The sequence below is a fragment of the Mustela putorius genome, unplaced genomic scaffold (genome assembly GCF_011764305.1).
Source record: "Mustela putorius furo isolate JIRA1106 unplaced genomic scaffold, ASM1176430v1.1 tig00000228_pilon_pilon_pilon, whole genome shotgun sequence".
Taxonomy (NCBI): Eukaryota; Metazoa; Chordata; class Mammalia; order Carnivora; family Mustelidae; genus Mustela; species Mustela putorius.
In genome coordinates, this window is record NW_025421322.1 from 31114517 (window position 1) to 31132331 (window position 17815).

The 17815-nt window shown below is 43.3% G+C and overlaps 1 protein-coding gene across 3 annotated transcripts in view; it reads right to left on the reverse strand.

The window, feature by feature from the left end:
• ADCY8 (adenylate cyclase 8) overlaps positions 1-17815 on the reverse strand; it is a 221171-nt gene that overhangs the window by 135798 nt on the left and 67558 nt on the right. For all 3 annotated transcript variants that reach the window (XM_004743568.3, XM_004743567.3, XM_004743566.3), the window contains exon 3: positions 5106-5236. In XM_004743568.3, coding sequence (XP_004743625.1) covers positions 5106-5236 — 131 coding nt within the window. The remainder of the gene's footprint in view (positions 1-5105; positions 5237-17815) is intronic.

A 17815-nucleotide genomic window follows, 5' to 3' on the forward strand; every position in this document is an offset into this window, starting at 1 on the left:
GTGGATAGGGTTGGCTGGAAAGAACAGTCAGCCCAGAAAGCAGGTAGACTGAATAAGCCTCTAAAATTGAGGGTTTTCTGATCCCTGATGAAGGTTCTACTGTCTAACTCTCTACTCTATCACTGAGAGAGGTAAAGACAAATCTGCCTCTTCAGTAGATCCAAACAACGTGCACCAGCAAATGTGCCAATGTACATGGTGTGGGCTGGGCAACAGGAAGGCGAAGGGAGCTTTGGGAGGGACGCTAACATCCTCCAAATCCATGTTCCCCATTACTAAGAAAGACCACTGAGCTGGGGACCCTGTTCTCCTCTCATGTCTGGGTAGAGCCATGTAGTCGTGGTCTCCTCAAGGGAATCTGAACAGAAGTGACATGTGTCATCTCTGGGCCAAGGTGGTGAAGAAGCAGGTGTGCCTTTTCTATACTCTTTCCTCCAGGAGCTGAATGCCAAAAACTCTGAGGCTTAGGCAAGGGCACAACCAGGAGCATCAGAAGTGGGCTGTTGTGTGAAAAAATTTTATTGAATTTAAATCAATGGAATTGAGAAGTGATTTGCTAGAGCAGACAGTATTACCCTGAATAATGTAAGTGCCTTAAATATATGGGAAAAAGTAAGAGAAATAAATAGAATGGGGCTGGGGTGAGAGGGACCAGAAGCCCAAAAGGCTTCCAATGAAACATCAAATGGCCAAGTGGGTCCCCAGAGAGAATCTAGGGAAGTCTCAGATGCACAGAGCTGAAATCAACATGAGAATCCAAATTGTCTGTTTATTGCAAACAGTGCAGTTTCTGGATTAGAAATATGAGGCCCCAAAAGATGAAATGATGCAGCCAAAGTCTAGCAGGAGATGTGGCTCAGAGAATGTGTTCTGAAATGAGAAGCCTAACCCACTGGCTCCCAGTCCCCTGGGTCAGGAAAAGGCCTGTACATGCCTCATCATACCCTGTACTGATACATGTACACCTGTACACACATCATAGGAATTGTAACCCAGAGTCAGATGCTTACAGCAGACCGTTTTTGGAGAAGGGTCACCAAATAACAAACAACAGAAGCAACAGAGAAGACAGAATGAACTTGGTGGGTTGCCCTGAAGAGACAGACACAGGATGGGAAATAATTAAAAATACGTTCTCTCTATGGCAGTTGGTGTGCTCTGGGGGGGGGGGGGGCTTGAACAGAGCAGAGCAGCCGGTCTGGTTCTCATCTCTAGTCTTATTTTGGCAACTAACAGCCTTGCAGTGGGATGGAGGGGCTCCACTGCCCCTACCAGAGGTCATCTTCCCAAAATCAGAGGGAGCTGTGGGCATCCCGCTACCATACACACCCCCCCCCCCGCCCACCACCTCTGTGATAACCAGAGAAGTCCAATGTGGCAGCAGGTATCTGCAGACTCTTCTCCTGCTAGGAAAGGCTACTTTGCTGTGGGGTGAGACCGCTGAGAAATGCAGGGCATCAAACCTAATTCTAATTTAGTGCAGTGTGCTTTTCTGCAAGAGGGTCTGTCTCAAGATTAAGAACTCTGTTTATGGTTTAAAATAAACGGGTGAGGTGGGGAAGAGAGAAGTCACTTCAGTTGTTCTTGACTAAGGAAAGCACTGAAAATGGATTGATGCAAAAAGAAAGCCAAACATGTCATTTATTGAACTTAAGGCTCCTAAGTGTGTTGGTGTGGGTGTATAGTCTCATTTGTTTTTCCCTTTATTTTCTTTATTAAGGGTAAATATTCCTCCCCTACCATCACTTTCTCTATGGTGACAGGCACTTTCATAACATCCTTTTCATATATACATATATATGTATATACAACGATAATCATTAATATCAGATAATAATCATATATACATAATTAATGTTATATGTTATATAGAGATACAGATATAGACAGATAGATCTCACTTTTAGCCTTCACTAATCCTTTGGTTTAGGATTCATTTTTTTTAAATATTTTTCACTAAGCTGACTCAATTTTCAATACGGCAAATAAGAGTCATGTCTTTTAGGATTTCCCTTATTCTCTCACTCTGACCCCCTTCCTCACTCTAGGTCGTATTCTTTTTATGAGCTATTTGTACCCTTTGCTTACTTTACCAGAGGTGGAGATGAACCGTGAGAGACTGCAGACTCTGAAAAACAAACTGAGGATTTTGAAGGGGAGGGTATTGGGGGAATGGGTGAGCCTGGTGGTGGATATTAAGGAGGGCACGTATTGCGTGGAGCACTAGGTGTGGTGCATAAACAATGAATCTTAGAACACTGCATCAAAAACTAATGATGTATTTTATGGTGATTAACCTAACACGATAAAAAAATAAATAAAAATAGAATCCCACACTGTATTATAATTATAGATACTTCCTGTTGTCTACATCTGGTTTTAATGAGTTCCCATTATCAATGGGACCAATTCGTGGATCTGGGGAGTATCTTTTATGGGAGTGGCTATTTGACAAAAGGCTGCTTTACAAACTCAGGCATCTTAACCAGCGTAGTTCTATTTTTGGACAAAACTCTGATAATGACCTCTATGGATATTCCTGCTGGGTTAGAGCCATGCTTTCTGCTGGACTTCCTTTCAGATGAGTGCCCCAGCATTCCAGCTGAATGCCCAGAGAGGCTGGTAAGAAGGCTTCCCTCTGACTAAAGTCAGGAAGGAAGGAAGGAACCAAGAAGGTACATTGGTCAGTTTTAGAGCTGTTTAACGTATAAAATTTCCCCCTACGTTTGGAAATTTTCACCCTATAATATTTAGTGGAAGGAAGATATAATTCTACTGTACAAGCTGAATGTCAGATATATCTGTTTTCCAGGCTCTTTTTAAAAAATTTTCTTAGTTTATTAATCCTTTCATGAAAAATCTGCACTTCTGGTGAGTGACTGATCTAAGCCAAGCAGCCACATCTACCCCAGGCTTTAACTCACAGTGCAATGAGGCAGGGGGAGCAGGGGGTTGTGGTAGGGCAGAGGCAGCTACATCCAGGTCCTGGGGGACTGCAGGAGGAATCCAAAGGTGACAACTGTGTTGGGGAAGGCGACAGAGTTGAGGGCACAAGCAGTGGATTCTGCAGAAACAGTGAAGTCAGAATCCTCACTGGCCTAGGGTTCTGCTGTGATTCTGGCCCATCTGTTGAGCCCACCTCTCCATCCTTCCCCAGTTATCCTGTGAGCCATTATGCAGCCTATCTATAGACTCTTTCTTTCTTTTTTTTAAATTTAATTTAATTTTTTCAGTGTTCCAAGATTCATTGTTTATGCATCATGCCCAGTGCTCCATGCAATACAGGTTTTTAAATCAACCAGGGTTAGCTTGTTTTACTTTTAATTAGGAGACATGTCTGAAGCCATCTACAGTACGTCCAAGGCTCTACTATATGTTATCCCTATTCTGTGCTTCGTATTTATGTTCACTCCTATCATCTGCATCAACCCCTGCAAGGTGGTTATTAAAATGCCATTTTACAGGGAAGGGTCCGGATATTCAGCTATGTAAATCCCCCAAGGTCACACACAAGGAAGAAGTAGAACTGGAATTTTTTTTTTTTTTTTTGTTGGTGTTTTATTTTATTTTATTTTTTTTAAATTTTTAATTTTTGATAAACATATATTTTTATCCCCAGGGGTACAGGTCTGTGAATCACCAGGTTTACACACTTCACAGCACTCACCAAATCACATACCCTCCCCAATGTCCATAATCCCACCCCCTTCTCCCAAACCCCCTCCCCCCGGCAACCCTCAGTTTGTTTTGTGAGATTAAGAGTCACTTATGGTTTGTCTCCCTCCCAATCCCATCTTGTTTCATTTATTCTTCTTCTACCCACTTAAGCCTCCATGTTGTATCACCACTTCCTCATATCAGGGAGATCATATGATAGTTGTCTTTCTCTGCTTGACTTATTTCGCTAAGCATGATACGCTCTAGTTCCATCCACGTTGTTGCAAATGGCAAGATTTCATTTCTTTTGATGGCTGCATAGTATTCCATTGTGTATATATACCACATCTTCTTGATCCATTCATCTGTTGATGGACATCTAGGTTCTTTCCATAGTTTGGCTATTGTGGACATTGCTGCTATAAACATTCGGGTGCATGTGCCCCTTTGGATCACTACGTTTGTATCTTTAGGGTAAATACCCAATAGTGCAATTGCTGGGTCATAGGGCAGTTCTATTTTCAACATTTTGAGGAACCTCCATGCTGTTTTCCAGAGTGGCTGCACCAGCTTGCATTCCCACCAACAGTGTAGGAGGGTTCCCCTTTCTCCGCATCCTCGCCCTTTTAGTATAGAACTGGAATTTTAAATCTGGCCTCTCTCATCAAGTAACCCTCACCTCTGATTTTTCAGTATGTACCATATTGTCCAGGGCAGTTCTGGGCAGAGAGGGCACTGATGGATGGATGGGTAGAAAGAAGGGTGGGTGGGTGCAAGAATGGGTAGATGGATGGATGAGTGGGTGGATGGATAATTTGGTGGATGGGTTGGTGGATGGTTGGATGAGTGGGTGGGTAGATGGGTGGATGGGTGGATGACTGGATGGATGGGTAGGTGGATGGTTGGATGTGTGGGTAGGTGGGTAGTTGGGTGCAAGTGTGCATAGATGAAGGGATGAGTATGTTGGGTGGATGGGGGGTGGGTAGTTGGGTCAATGGGTAGATAGATGGATGGATGGTTGGGCAAAAATATGTTTAAAAATAAAATAAAATAAAAATCAGCTGTAATCATTTTTATATTGTAATTATTTTTATATATTAAAGAAAGTTATAAGGGATATAAGGAGAAGAGCTATGTGATCACTCCTGAGGTCTCCAGATCACATCTGGGAATTATTTTTTTCAATCATAATGTAAAAGGCTTTTGTTTTTCTACTTGAAATATAAAGGCAAGGCAAGCCAATATAATTACATTTCCCTGACATTCTCCTTGAGCCTTAATTTGGAAAGGTATTCTGTGATGAATAATCACTGGTTAATGAATTAATCAACCAAATGTAGAGAGGCTTTGACATTCAGGCAGACAGAAGTCACGGCAGTCAGATGGGAGTATCCAGGCGCACACTCAGATCACACACGGAGCTGGGGGGAGGCTACCGTGGTTCCTACCTGACGTTCTCATAACGGTGGATGTAGATCCGATGGAACTGGTGCTGCAAGTGCTCATCTTCAACATTGGTCATGTCATTGATCATTTCCAGGACGACAAAGCGGGGGAGCACAGACAGCACAAGCCGTTCCTGGAAAAAAGCAATGCAGAGGGACAGACTTGTTAAGGCTTTACCAGCAAGTTTGAGATGGGGGAGGTGTGCACCACACAGAAGTCTTGGGGCTCTTGGCCAACTTTCTTGAGAAATTAATTGCTAACTTCATGCCATTCTTGAACACAACCAATATCTACCAAGTGTGTGCTTTGTACCAGGCACCATGTGGGATGTTGGGTAGATAGTGGTGATCCAAATGGTTGGGGGCCCTACTATGGGGAGCTTACATGCTAACAGGGATACAAGCATTCAATAATACCCACTCAAATGGACCCATACACATTCACAAAACGTGACAGGTGCCAGACAAGAACAGGTCATGATCAGAGCATGACATAATTCCAACCAGGATAGAAAGGATCTTTGGGATGGACTGATGCTTATGCTGATAGCAGAAAGCTTAGAATGAGCCAGCCCTGTGTAGTGCAAGAAGGACAGAGTACAGGGAGAGGAGGAAATCCTTTATCATCTTATTCTCTGATGGGATTTTTGGGGGATGGTAGTTGGGAAGGTCCTGGTTTTGGGGGGTAATCAGGGTTTGGACCCTGTCTCCATTATGAACAATCACAGCCTTAGGTGAGCTTGGTCATCTCTGTGCCTTAGTTTCCTAATTTGTCAAATAGCAATAAAATCATCTGCTCCCCAGGGTTACTGTGAACATGCTATGAAATAAAACCTGTGATGGGCTTGGCGTGAACTCTCACCCTCCTCTCGGCTCTCCTTGACTCTGCTCCCATGCAAAAGGCTTTATCAATGAAGTGCCCCAGGAGCTTCATATGATGAAGCTTCTCCTCTCTTGAAGGCTGTCTCATTATGAGACATGGTTCTTGAAAATGACCCTGCATCATGTCCATTTTGTCCTCATTAGTGCTATTTGCCAGTTTCCCCGGTATCCATGGCCCTGCTCGTGCATTGTTGCTGGATGGGAGTAGGTGCTAATCACAGCTTTGAGGGGAACTCAGTGCCTGAAAATAGCAGGTTCTCAATAAATGCCTCCTAAACAGTGAACAAAGAGATGGCAGAGATTGTGCCCAGCTCATGACTGGATTCCTTACTGTGGCCAGCAGAGTCTGTGCAGATGAAAGATGGTGAGAGATTCAGGAGATTATCTTATGCAGATCCTTGTCCTGGGGGAGGAAAAGGCAGACATCCCATGTAGGCAGCTCTTCTGGGCTTACAAACAGCAGTGATTCTTAATGGCTTTAGGAAGAACTCACCACTCCCCTAGACCCTTGTAAATGGAGAGACATCTCACGGATCCGTCTCTATGGCAGGCAAAGTGAAGGTGAAAGCCCTGGTAAGAGACCTACTCTGGGGTTACAGACAATATCTTCTTTATACTGACCACTCACACTGTAGCACACCAAATGCTTTGTACCCACTGTTTGATCAAAACCACGTATTAGGGGCACCTGGGTGGCTCAGTGGTTTAGGCTGCTGCCTTTGGCTAGGGTCATGATCTCAGGGTGCTGGGATCGAGCCCCGCATCGGGCTCCCTGCTCCGCGGGAAGCCTGCTTCCCTCTCTCTCTCTCTCTCTGCCTGACTCTCTGCATGCTTGTGATCTCTGTCTGTCAAATAAATAAATAAAATCTTAAAAAAAAAAAACAAAAAACCACGTATTAATTGTACGAGGCTGTAAGTTACAATGTTCATCCCATTTTACATATTAGGATTCTGAGATCTAAAGAGTGCATGTGAAATCCAGCAGTCCAAAGTCATGCACTTGGCAAATGCTTGGTGAAAACTCACACCACGCCTGTGGTCTCCCTTCCACCCCCCACTGGAACTTGGATCATAATTCAGTCATTTATTCATTCTGTTACCATGCTAAGGGGAAGGTGCCATGTGACAGGTGCAGTGATGGGCGTGGAGAATCAGTAGGAAACCAAAAACCAACATGGCACTTGCCTCTGGAGAGCCAGTATTCTAGAGGTAATAAACAGACCCTCGAAGAGATGATGAAGGGGAGCTGGTGGCTGCTTTAGCTGAACAGTCAGTGAAGGACCCTACGTGGTGACTGGAGTGGGGACCTGAAGGGCAGGAGGAACAGTCCTGTAGAAAGCTAGAGAGGGTGCCACAGCCACAGAGGGGCGGACCAGCAAGTACTGAGGTTATGGGATACTGTCTCTTTTGAAATTCACTCATTCATTCACTCCACACATGTTTACTGAGATTCTGCGGTAGACCAATCTATTAGCTGCTATGAATACAGGATTGAACAAACAGATGTGATCCTGAATTCCGTGGGGGGCTTATAGGCTCTGTCTCAGAGACAACAGGCTCAAGAAATTATAGTCATGGTATCAGAGAGGTCCTGCAAGGGCAGGAGCTTGACAAACACTATGACAGTAAGTCCAGCAGCCCCTCACTAGCAGTGTGGACAGAGAACCCAGTGACTTAGGGCAGACTGTTCCATAAGCAACAGATGAGGTCCTGGGAGCCTTGCAAGAGCTGCAAAGGTAATGGAAGGAAGGCTGGGCTTCTACTCAGGCTGTCTTCAAGACTCAGAGCCAGGCACACAACAAGTGAGGAGAACACGGATCTGCAGAGCCTAAACATTTGGTGGCAAGTCTCAGGAAGAAGGCATATGCTCACTCCTGGTCAAGAGGCTGGCCATCTGAGTGTTCTAAAACAGGTGGTTATTCACATAAGCCATGCGTTCCTCCAATCATCCTGGACCTGCCCCTGGGATGCCTTCTCCAATTGCTCTGCTGAAATGACAACACTTCCGTGAAGCACCCCTTAATCCTTTGCCATGTTGACCTACTGGTTTCTGCCCTGATGGTAACCTCCATCAACCTCTGATTGAATGCAGAACAGTTCTCTTGGATGACCTCCACTTACCAACGCTCTGAATTACCTGACTCAGTGGGTACTCAGAGGGACTGCCCTCCCTCACACCTGTCAGCTGGGCGCTTATGGGGCTGAAAGTCCCCAGCTCATAAGGAGCTCTCTAAATGCCCACAGCTTCTATTCCACACCAGCCCCATGCTGGCCAGAAGCCTCTGGGCTTGCTCCCAAATGCAATTATGTCAGTTTATTTGTGAGTGCGCTCACTCTAATTAGATATTAAAATTTTTCAACAAGTAGGAATGAGTGTTGCTGTTTGTATGAAAATGGAATCGAATGCTTTGGGAAGGCTTGGTAATGCTGACTAACCAAAACATCACCACTGAATTAAGATGTGGATGAGGTGGCCGTGAACATTTGTGGGAAAAATTCCAAAGTCACTCTGATAATGTTGCAAGGACTTTTAAATTCCTGCTCCATTTTTAAGGAACTAGAAGTCTTGGCTGGTGCACAATTAGCTATGGTCTCAATAAGAAACAATACATCAAAGCTAAAAATAAATGCCCTGGCCTTATTTTAAAAGACCAGCTAATACATTTGCTATTTCATGTTTAAGTCATAAATAAAATGTTCAAGTATAATTTTTCAATAGTTCCCCATTTCCACCTGCTCATCCAATGAATCAAGCAACCGCATACTCTGATAAATTCCACTGTAGGGGTTTTACAATTCTTGTTTGCATGGCTGTCACCCTCCCTAGACAGTGAAACCTTGAGAGCTAAAGTGGAGTCCTGTCCACCTCCAGAACCCAACACAGACTTAGGAAGGAAGGGGTAGCCATATTTATTTGGATTTCTCTGGTGGCAGATTGATACCCAACTCAACATAGCTTCAGAAAACTCAGACTTTATCCTAGGATACTGCAGTGTCTCAGGGAAGCTAAGGGCAAAACTGAGGCTAAGTCTTGGGAACAAAAGGAACTTGCCCTTGAACTTGGATTTCTTTTTTTTTTATTATTATTATGTATTTTATTATATTTGTAAATTTTGTGCCACATATTCTTTATATTTTTTATTAATTAATTTATTTTCAGAAATCAGTATTCATTATTTTTTTCACCACACCCAGTGCTCCATGCAATCCATGCCCTCTATAATACCCACCACCTGGTACCCCAACCTCCCACCCCCCCGCCACTTCAAACCCTTCAGATTGTTTTTCAGAGTCCATAGTCTCTCATGATTCACCTCCCCTTCCAATTTACCCCAACTCCCTTCTCTCTAACACCCCTTGTCCTCCATGCTATTTGTTATGCTCCACAAATAAGTGAAACCATATGATAATTGACTCTCTCTGCTTGACTTATTTCACTCAGCATAATCTCTTCCAGTCCCGTCCATGTTGATACAAAAGTTGGGTATTCATCCTTTCTGATGGAGGCATAATACTCCATAGTGTATATGGACCACATCTTCCTTATCCATTCGTCCGTTGACGGGCATCTTGGTTCTTTCCACAGTTTGGCGACCGTGGCCATTGCTGCTATAAACATTGGGGGTACAGATGGCCCTTCTTTTCAGGACATCTGTATATTTGCGGTAAATATCTAGGAGTGCAATTGCAGGGTCATAGGGAAGTTCTATTTTTAATTTCTTGAGGAATCTCCACACTGTTCTCCAAAGTGGCTGCACCAACTTGCATTCCCACCAACAGTGTAAGAGGGTTCCCCTTTCTCCACATCCTCTCCAACACATGTTGTTTCCTGTTTTGTTAATTTTGGCCATTCTAACTGGTGTAAGGTCATATCTCAATGTGGTTTTAATTTGAATCTCCCTTCTGCAAGTTAGCAAGAAGACTCTCCCACTTCTCCTTTACTGAAAGCTCTTATGCCTTTTATCTTTGTATGCCTTGTATCTTATGCCCTCTCTCTTTGGCTATTTTGAGGAGATTCTTGCTCAGTTCAAGACTCACCATGTGTGCATAAGGAGTCTGGCTGGGTCAAACATCCAGTCTTGCCTAAGGCTCATGGTCAGGTGCAGGGGCATAATAAAGAGGGTGGTCATCAGTGACTATTCAGAGTTGGGGGGCAGTTGGGTACAGAGGAGAGAGAGTAAGTCTTAACCAAATGGGGACATGGCAGAAAACAAAGATGCACAAAACAGTAGCCAGTGCACATTTGTGGAAGGAAAGATAAGTAGCTGTCCCTAAAAGGGGTCCGGCTTTGACCACCGGGGTGGAGTGCAAGGAACCAACAGAGAAGGTCAGTAAGCAGAAGCAGCCAAGTCATGTGAACTGCCCCAGAGGTGGACTCTGGCTTTGAACCTTAACTCCGCCTGTCCTTAACTCTGTGACTTGGGGGCCACATCATTTAGCTTCTCTGTAGCATCAGTTTCTCCATCTGTAACCTGGAGCTGATCATAACTACATGTCTCTGACAGGGCTGAAGGATGAAGGAAGTTAGTATTGGTAAAAGAAATAGATGGTGTCTAGCATGCTGTAACCATATCCCAAATGTTGATGAAATTCACTGGCAAGCATGCTCTATTTTAAGCATTGTTTCAGAACTCGAATTGTACATGGGTGCAAATGTTTTAGCTTTTAAAGTAGGAACGTTACACAGGAAGTATGGGGAGGATGAAGAGGCAGAATATTAAAAGGCCATCATACTGCATAGTGAAAAGCTTCAGTTACACTTGTAAAAATGAAAATTCTTCCATTTTTATTACCAAAATCTTGACTGGCAGTTGAGTTTGTATCTGAAAGGGAATTATGGAACTGTCATCCGGAACTGTTACTGTTTCTGAAAGTTAAGTATGATCCCAATCTTGCAAAAGGTGTTGTTGCACTAGCTCATACAAGCATAGTCCATAATGCTCCTCAGGCTTATTCAGAATAGTGAGGGGGCTGACAGCTCAGATAATGTCCGTGTCTACTTGGTGGGGGTCCAAGACCTCCGGGAACTTTAGTTCTGCCCAGAAATGCTAAGACCAAAAGTTTTGGAGTCAGGCAAGCTTGAGTTAAGTCCTGACTGAGCTCAACACCTTGTGACCATGATAACCTACATGACCCCTTTGTGGCTCCATTTCTTCATCTATAAGATGGGAGCAATACTGTCTGCCTCCCAGGATTGTGGTTTACCCTCAAGCCCTTTAAATAGATGCTGGAATACAGTAGGTGCCTATTAAATAGCAGTAGCCATCAGGGATGCTTTAATTCATCCCAGTGGCTGGTTCACAGATGATAACTTGCATTACTCTATAATCTATAGTCCACAATGTGGAACAGAACTTAAAGGATGAGTAATAAAATTCAGATTTCAGGGAACTTTTTCTTCCTTTTCTCTTTTCAAGGAGTTAAGATTTTCCCAGTTCCCTTCATTGAGTAGTTGCCAGACAAAGCTCTTTCTTCATTCTTTGATTTATTTAAGCATTGCTGAATGCCTACTGTATACTGGGAGACCCCAAAATACAAGGCCAACCTTCACAGACTCTGCCTTCACAGACCAGGACTCAGCTCCTATAACTTAGCTATATGTCCCTAGCAAGTGACTTAACTTCTCCAGACCTATCATTCTCATGTACAAAATGATAACAGTAGCTCCTTTCTGGGGCTATCCTCAGGACCCAGTGAGATACATTTGATCAACATGTTTAGCATCCATGCTATGCCCTGGGAGTGGGGGGAGGAAGTGGGGAGTGGTCCGTGCCAGGTGCAGGCAATAATGGGGTCCTGGTCTGTGGAGACTTTTTTTTGAAGATTTTATTTATTTATTTGACAGAGATCACAAATAGGCAGAGAGGCAGGCAGAGAGAGAGGAGGAAGCAGGCTCCCCGCTGAGCAGAGACCCCCGATGTGGGGCTCGATCCCAGGACCCTGGGATCATGACCTGAGCTGAAGGCAGTGGCTTTATCCCACTGAGCCACCCAGGCGCCCCTCTGTGGAGAATTTAAAACAATAGTAAGAGGACTAAAACTTGCTTTGCTCTTTACTATTATCACCATTCACTGACTATTTGAATCAATGCAGTGACAAAATACTCCTCTCCACTCCCAGGATAATGTTAATCAAATAAAAAGGAAGGCACATTTTTTGCTCTGGTAATAAAACGACAAACCAAAGGCAATATGACACTCGGGCACGATGCTGAGTTCTTCTGAAAGAAATTTACTCAAATGTGCGGGATAAAGAGCACATTTGCTGTATGCAGAAGACATTAGGTGCCCAATCTGCTGCCAAGCATCCCCTCTTGAAAAATGCTTCTTTTAAGCACTTCTTGTGGCTTGAGGATTTCAGTCCTTTTAGAGAGTGCTGAAAAGTTCTTTCACATAAGGTTTGCCACTTTTCTCCGACACAGAAAAGTATTGCGCCATTTTCAATAAAGAGACATTGATATATAGGTCAGAAATCACAATTGGAAGATCTGAATTTGAGTCTTTTTCTGGCATGCGCTTACTCACTGTCTGATCTTGGGCCAGCTTCTTCATCTCTCTGAATCTGTTTTCTGAGGTGTAAAAGCAGTATTGAACTTCGTTCTGCCTACTTTGCAGAGGGGCTTCATTGAGGGTGAGACATTCCAGCTGGATATTATTGTGTCTTAAAAAATAAGGGTTCCCCAGTTAGAGTTAGAGAAGATCATTCAGGGAACAAGCAAAGACGAAGGGGATGGATAGCAGATGGCAAGTTTTGGGTGAGTTCACCATGGTTTAAGGGTCTCTGTGTGAAGGACTGGTCAGAACTGAGAATTCCCCTGGAATTCATTCCCTTGGAATGGTCCTTGTACCCTATGGCAAGGAATTCGGTCTTCAGCTAATAGGGAAATAGGGAGCCAGCAATTTTTTAAGTCGGGGAGGAGAAGGGATGTGACAGCATTATTTATGTGACTCTGGAGAACGGACTGCAAGGCTAGTGGACAGACAGAAAATATGTGACATAGTTGTTGCCATGCCTCCAGCAAGAAGAGCAGATCTGAATGTGGGCTAGGGCAGCAGGCAAAGAGAAGGGTTGGATTGGAGAGACAAAGGGAAGGTACTGTGATTGAATATGGGCTGGAAAATTAAATTCTCCAAGGGATGAAACAGTACAAAACAGAAGGAAAATTGTGTGTATATATGTATGTAAACATATATATGCAAAGATGCATATATATAAATTATATATTATAAATATATGTAAACATATAGAGAGACAGATACAGATATAGATTGATCAATTGATTGAAAGACAGATACCCTACTTATACAGTAGCCTAAGAACCCAAAGTGTTCCATCTTCTCTATTTCCCTGTGGTCATTTCAGTGATGCCCAGCAATGCTGGTGGACCTACTGAACAACACAGAGCACTGGAGCTATACAGTCTCTGTACACTGTAGTGGAAATAAGATGCAATACTAGGAGGGACTGCTTACCTGCCTCCAGGGCTCAAGGAAGAGTGCAGACAATTTCCTTAGTACAAATCCCTCAAAATCTTAACCACTCCAGAGCAGCACCCTGACTGTCTCTTACATAGCATGTACCAAAAGGAATTTGCTTGACAAAGGGCTGCTTCTGGTTTTCAAAACTCCTCCTGTGGGGCTTGGCAAGGGAAAGCATGGTAAAGAAAGGGCTGTGTGTTCTTCTCTAATCCGAGAAAGACTAGGCTGGGAGCTCTCTGCCTCTTCCTTCAGCATCCGTTGATCCCCAGCCCCCAAAACACTCAGCATACTGACTAGCCTCCCATTGCTCTGCTGAAGAACTGGAATCTATGGGATGGGAGAACCTGGATTTTAGAGGTGAAGGGACTACTGTACTGCTTGTCCTTCTTCTACTAGTTGTGTGATTACACAGCTGCATCTCTCTCTCTCTCTCTCTTTTTAAGATTTTATTTATTTGTTTGACAGAGAGAGAGATCACAAGTAGGTAGAGAAGCAGGCAGAGAGAGAGGAAGGGAAGCAGACTCCCTGCTGAGCAGAGAGCCCAATGCGATGCTGGGCTCCATCCCAGGACCCTGAGATCAAGGACCTGAGCTGAAGGCAGAGCCTTCAGCTGAGCCACCCAGGCCCCCGCATCTCTTGATATTGGGGTGATAACACCCACCTTGGGGAGTGTTGAATGAATGAGATAACCTGTATAATACCTAATACGTAGAGGGACTCCATGAAAGCCACTTCAGTTTTTCCTTCCAGAGTTGCTGAACATGTAAGTCTGAATTCTACCTGGATAGTGCATATTACGGTATACAGTAGGAACTCAGTAAATGCTTACTATACATCTCTTGTTTGTTGCTGTGCTAACAGATGGCCATTGTCATGTTAATTATTCCATGCTAGTAATAAGCTACTGGTCACAGAGTCAACTATGTCCTTTGCATTCAATACTCCTGTTTCGGTTGTTTAGAATTAAAAGTGTTGGTCTCAGTGAAAGGGCAATTCTTACAGCTGAGTTCCGTGGATAAAATAGAGACTGGTCATGATATTCATGCGCATCCTCAGAGAAACCCATGTTAACCTGTACTAAAGAAATTCCAGCTCTGTCTTTTTCCATTTCTACCTTCCTATGGTCATAAATCTGAAGAGGGATTCCTTTTAATATTATTCATCCATTTATTTAAGTAATCAGTCGTTATTTATTTTTCAAGCTCTTTCTTACTCAAAATGACACAATTTTATGAAAAAAGAAAAGGTTGCTGCTCTCACTGAACTTCAGACAAGGACATAAAGATAGTAGGAGCGTCAATTCAACGATGGATGGAAGTGCAGGGGCCGTGTGAGTCCCATTAAGGCCATCTTAATGCAGTCAGGGAAGTCTTCCCGGAAGAGGTGGTACTTGAGCTGAGTTTTGGTTCCAAGTAGAGGAAACTGTAAGAGTGAAGCCATCATGAGGTAACAGAGTTGATATATTTATAGCACTTCAAAGAGTTGGATGTGGAGAAGATAAGGGCCTGGTCTTAAAGGCACTTCTGTTCTAGGCTAAGAAAAAGTAACTTCATCTTGAAAGCTAAGGGGAGCCCATGAAGGATCTTTTTCTTATTTGTATTGAAGTTTAATTCACATAGAGAAACATGTTCATATCCTAGATGGACAGCTGTATGAGTTTTCACAAACTGAACACACTTTGATAAACAGAGCACACACTTGGAAGCAGAACATGACATCACCCCAAAAGCCCTTTGTGTCCCCAGCAAGTCACTACTCCTTCCAGAAGTAGGGAGCACATTGTCTAACAGAGGTAATGCCTAAGGAAGAGCAGCAATCATATCCCCAAAGTATAATTCTGTCCACCACTACCGCCACCACCAACACCAACTCTTATTGATTACTACCATGTGTCAGGCTCTGTGGATGAATCATCTCCTTTTGTCCTCATGGCAGCTCATAAAGATGATACTTCTAGTATCCTTGCTTTGGAGTTGGAGAAACTGAGGCACGCAGACACTAGCGAACTGTGCCAAAGGCACAGAACAAGTATCTGGCAGCACCTGGATACAATCCATTTGTGAGTGAGTTCTATTCACCAGGATAATGGATTATGCATTACAGAGCCTGACTTGGGGTTGATTCTTCTCTCAGGTGCAGTTGACCACCTGGGGCTCCCTCTCCTGTCACAAGCTTTTCCACATCTTTGTATAATCTATTGTGGAATAGATTATACACTCACGTGTCTGATGAACTGGTATGTGGGAAGCAGATGCTAAGGAAGGAGTGGGTGGTGAGCTCTTGCTTTGCACTTTACTAGGCAAAACAAGAGATGCCCTTCTCTTCTGCCTTCTCTGTGCTTGTGGTCTATTTGGCTGGGAGAGTGAAAAGGGCTCCAATAAAATATTCACAGCATTACAGTTAACATCAGCACGGGGCACCACCCGGTTTTTGCATGTTCCAAAGAGATGCCAGGATAACAGATGTGAAAGATGAAATGCTTTGAACTACTGGAGTCAGAACTTCCAGTGCCATAGACCAGTTTTTCCTATTCTTGAGCTTCGTATAATGGAATCACATAGTACACTCCCTTTTGTGTCTGGTTTCTATCACTCTACATCTAGGAAGACTGTGTCACTTGTGGATCTCATGTTTCTTGACTTTCTGGCAGCCACTGAATTGAGTTGTCTACTACTCCTTCTTGAGACACTTTTTGGTTCTGGTCTGTGCACCTACTCTTTTGATTTTGTTGTTGTTGTTGTTGTTGTTCGCATGGTTTTCATTTTATTATTATTATTATTTTACCTTTTAAACATCTTTGCTGATTGTTTCACGTCTATTTACCCCTTTAAATGTTGGGGAACTCCAGAGTTCAGTACTGCAGCTTCTTCCTTTTTTAATTTACACTACCTTCCTGGATTAACTCTTCTAGAACATGGCTTTCTACATCGTATATAAGTTAACCCGGTACTCCATAGACTGTATTTCAACCCTAACCTCTCTGCTGGACTCTAAGCTCTATGGTTGGGTACCCACTTGACAGCTCCATTGGGATGAACAACAGTAATCTAAATTTACATGTCCCAGATACATGCTTTGGCCGTTTCCCATTTATCAATCCAATAAATACCATCCTCTAGCCTCATGAACCTTTCTGCTCCTTTGTGAACTTGTTCCCATCTTAAGGTCTTTGCATTAGGTATTCCTTCTTCCTGGACTGTTCTTTCCCCCGTTTCTTGCTGGTTTGCCTTTTCCAACAGGTCTCAGTTTATCTGACCCCTAGTCTGGAGGAGCATTCCTGGTCTTGTCACCTAGTCAGTTCTGATAGTCGTAGGATTCATCATGATGAATAATTTCACGGTTATTCCTTTGTTCATTTGCTCACTGCTTGTCTTCTCTCATCTCCCCATAAGTCCATGAGAACAAGGATCTTAGTGCCTGAGAACCTGGAGCAGTATCTGGGACATAGTGGGCACTTGATAAATGCCAGCTGACTTACTTCATGAATGACTCACACTGCATCTTTCAGAGATACTCAGGCTGAGGAATGGTGATGGATCGGAGGAGGACAAGAGGGAAACAGACATGTGAGTTTAGAACAAATGAGAAGACAGTCCTTAGTGAGAGACCATCAAAGGTTGGTGCCTTCATGACAGTCCTCTCAAGAGTGTCTGGGATCCCTGAGAATAAACATTTGTGAGCAGTTGATCCTCATTTAATTGTGTATCAACTGGCATATTCAATTGCCTAGAACATTCCTTTCTTCAACATTTCAGGAGAGCAGAAATTTCAGTGTATATAGGTCAATAGAGGTCTCTTAGGTTTTTCATCATGTGCTTTGCTAAACTTTATCTTCCTTCGGTCAATAGGTCTGGGATCAATTTCACACACACACACACACACACACACACACTGAATGATCAAAACTTAAGACTTTGATTCCTTTGACTTTGTCAGAACAAAACAACTTGCAAGTTTATAACAATGAAACCAGAAATAAGGCAATATTAAAAATAAAACTTAAAAAGTCCAAAACATCTTTTTTGGGATGCTTTCCCAAGCCTGAAAATTGACATTTCTTAAATACATCAATGGAACCAAAACTCTCTTAGGGTCCATTCATATTATTAAACCTGCTTTGTCATCAGAGGTGAACATGCTATGTTCACTTAAAATGAAAAATGTTTCCTCTGGGGGCATTTAGGAAACCACAGGAGTGAGGCCCCATATTTACCAGCCTGGGTCTTCATGGTGCCTGGGAGAAGAAAGAGATTTTGCTATGATGTAAGACAGATGAGGTTTGAGTTCATTTTCTAGCTGAGTGATCTTGCTTGAGTGTCAGTTTCTTTATCTGGGAAATAGGAAAGACATACA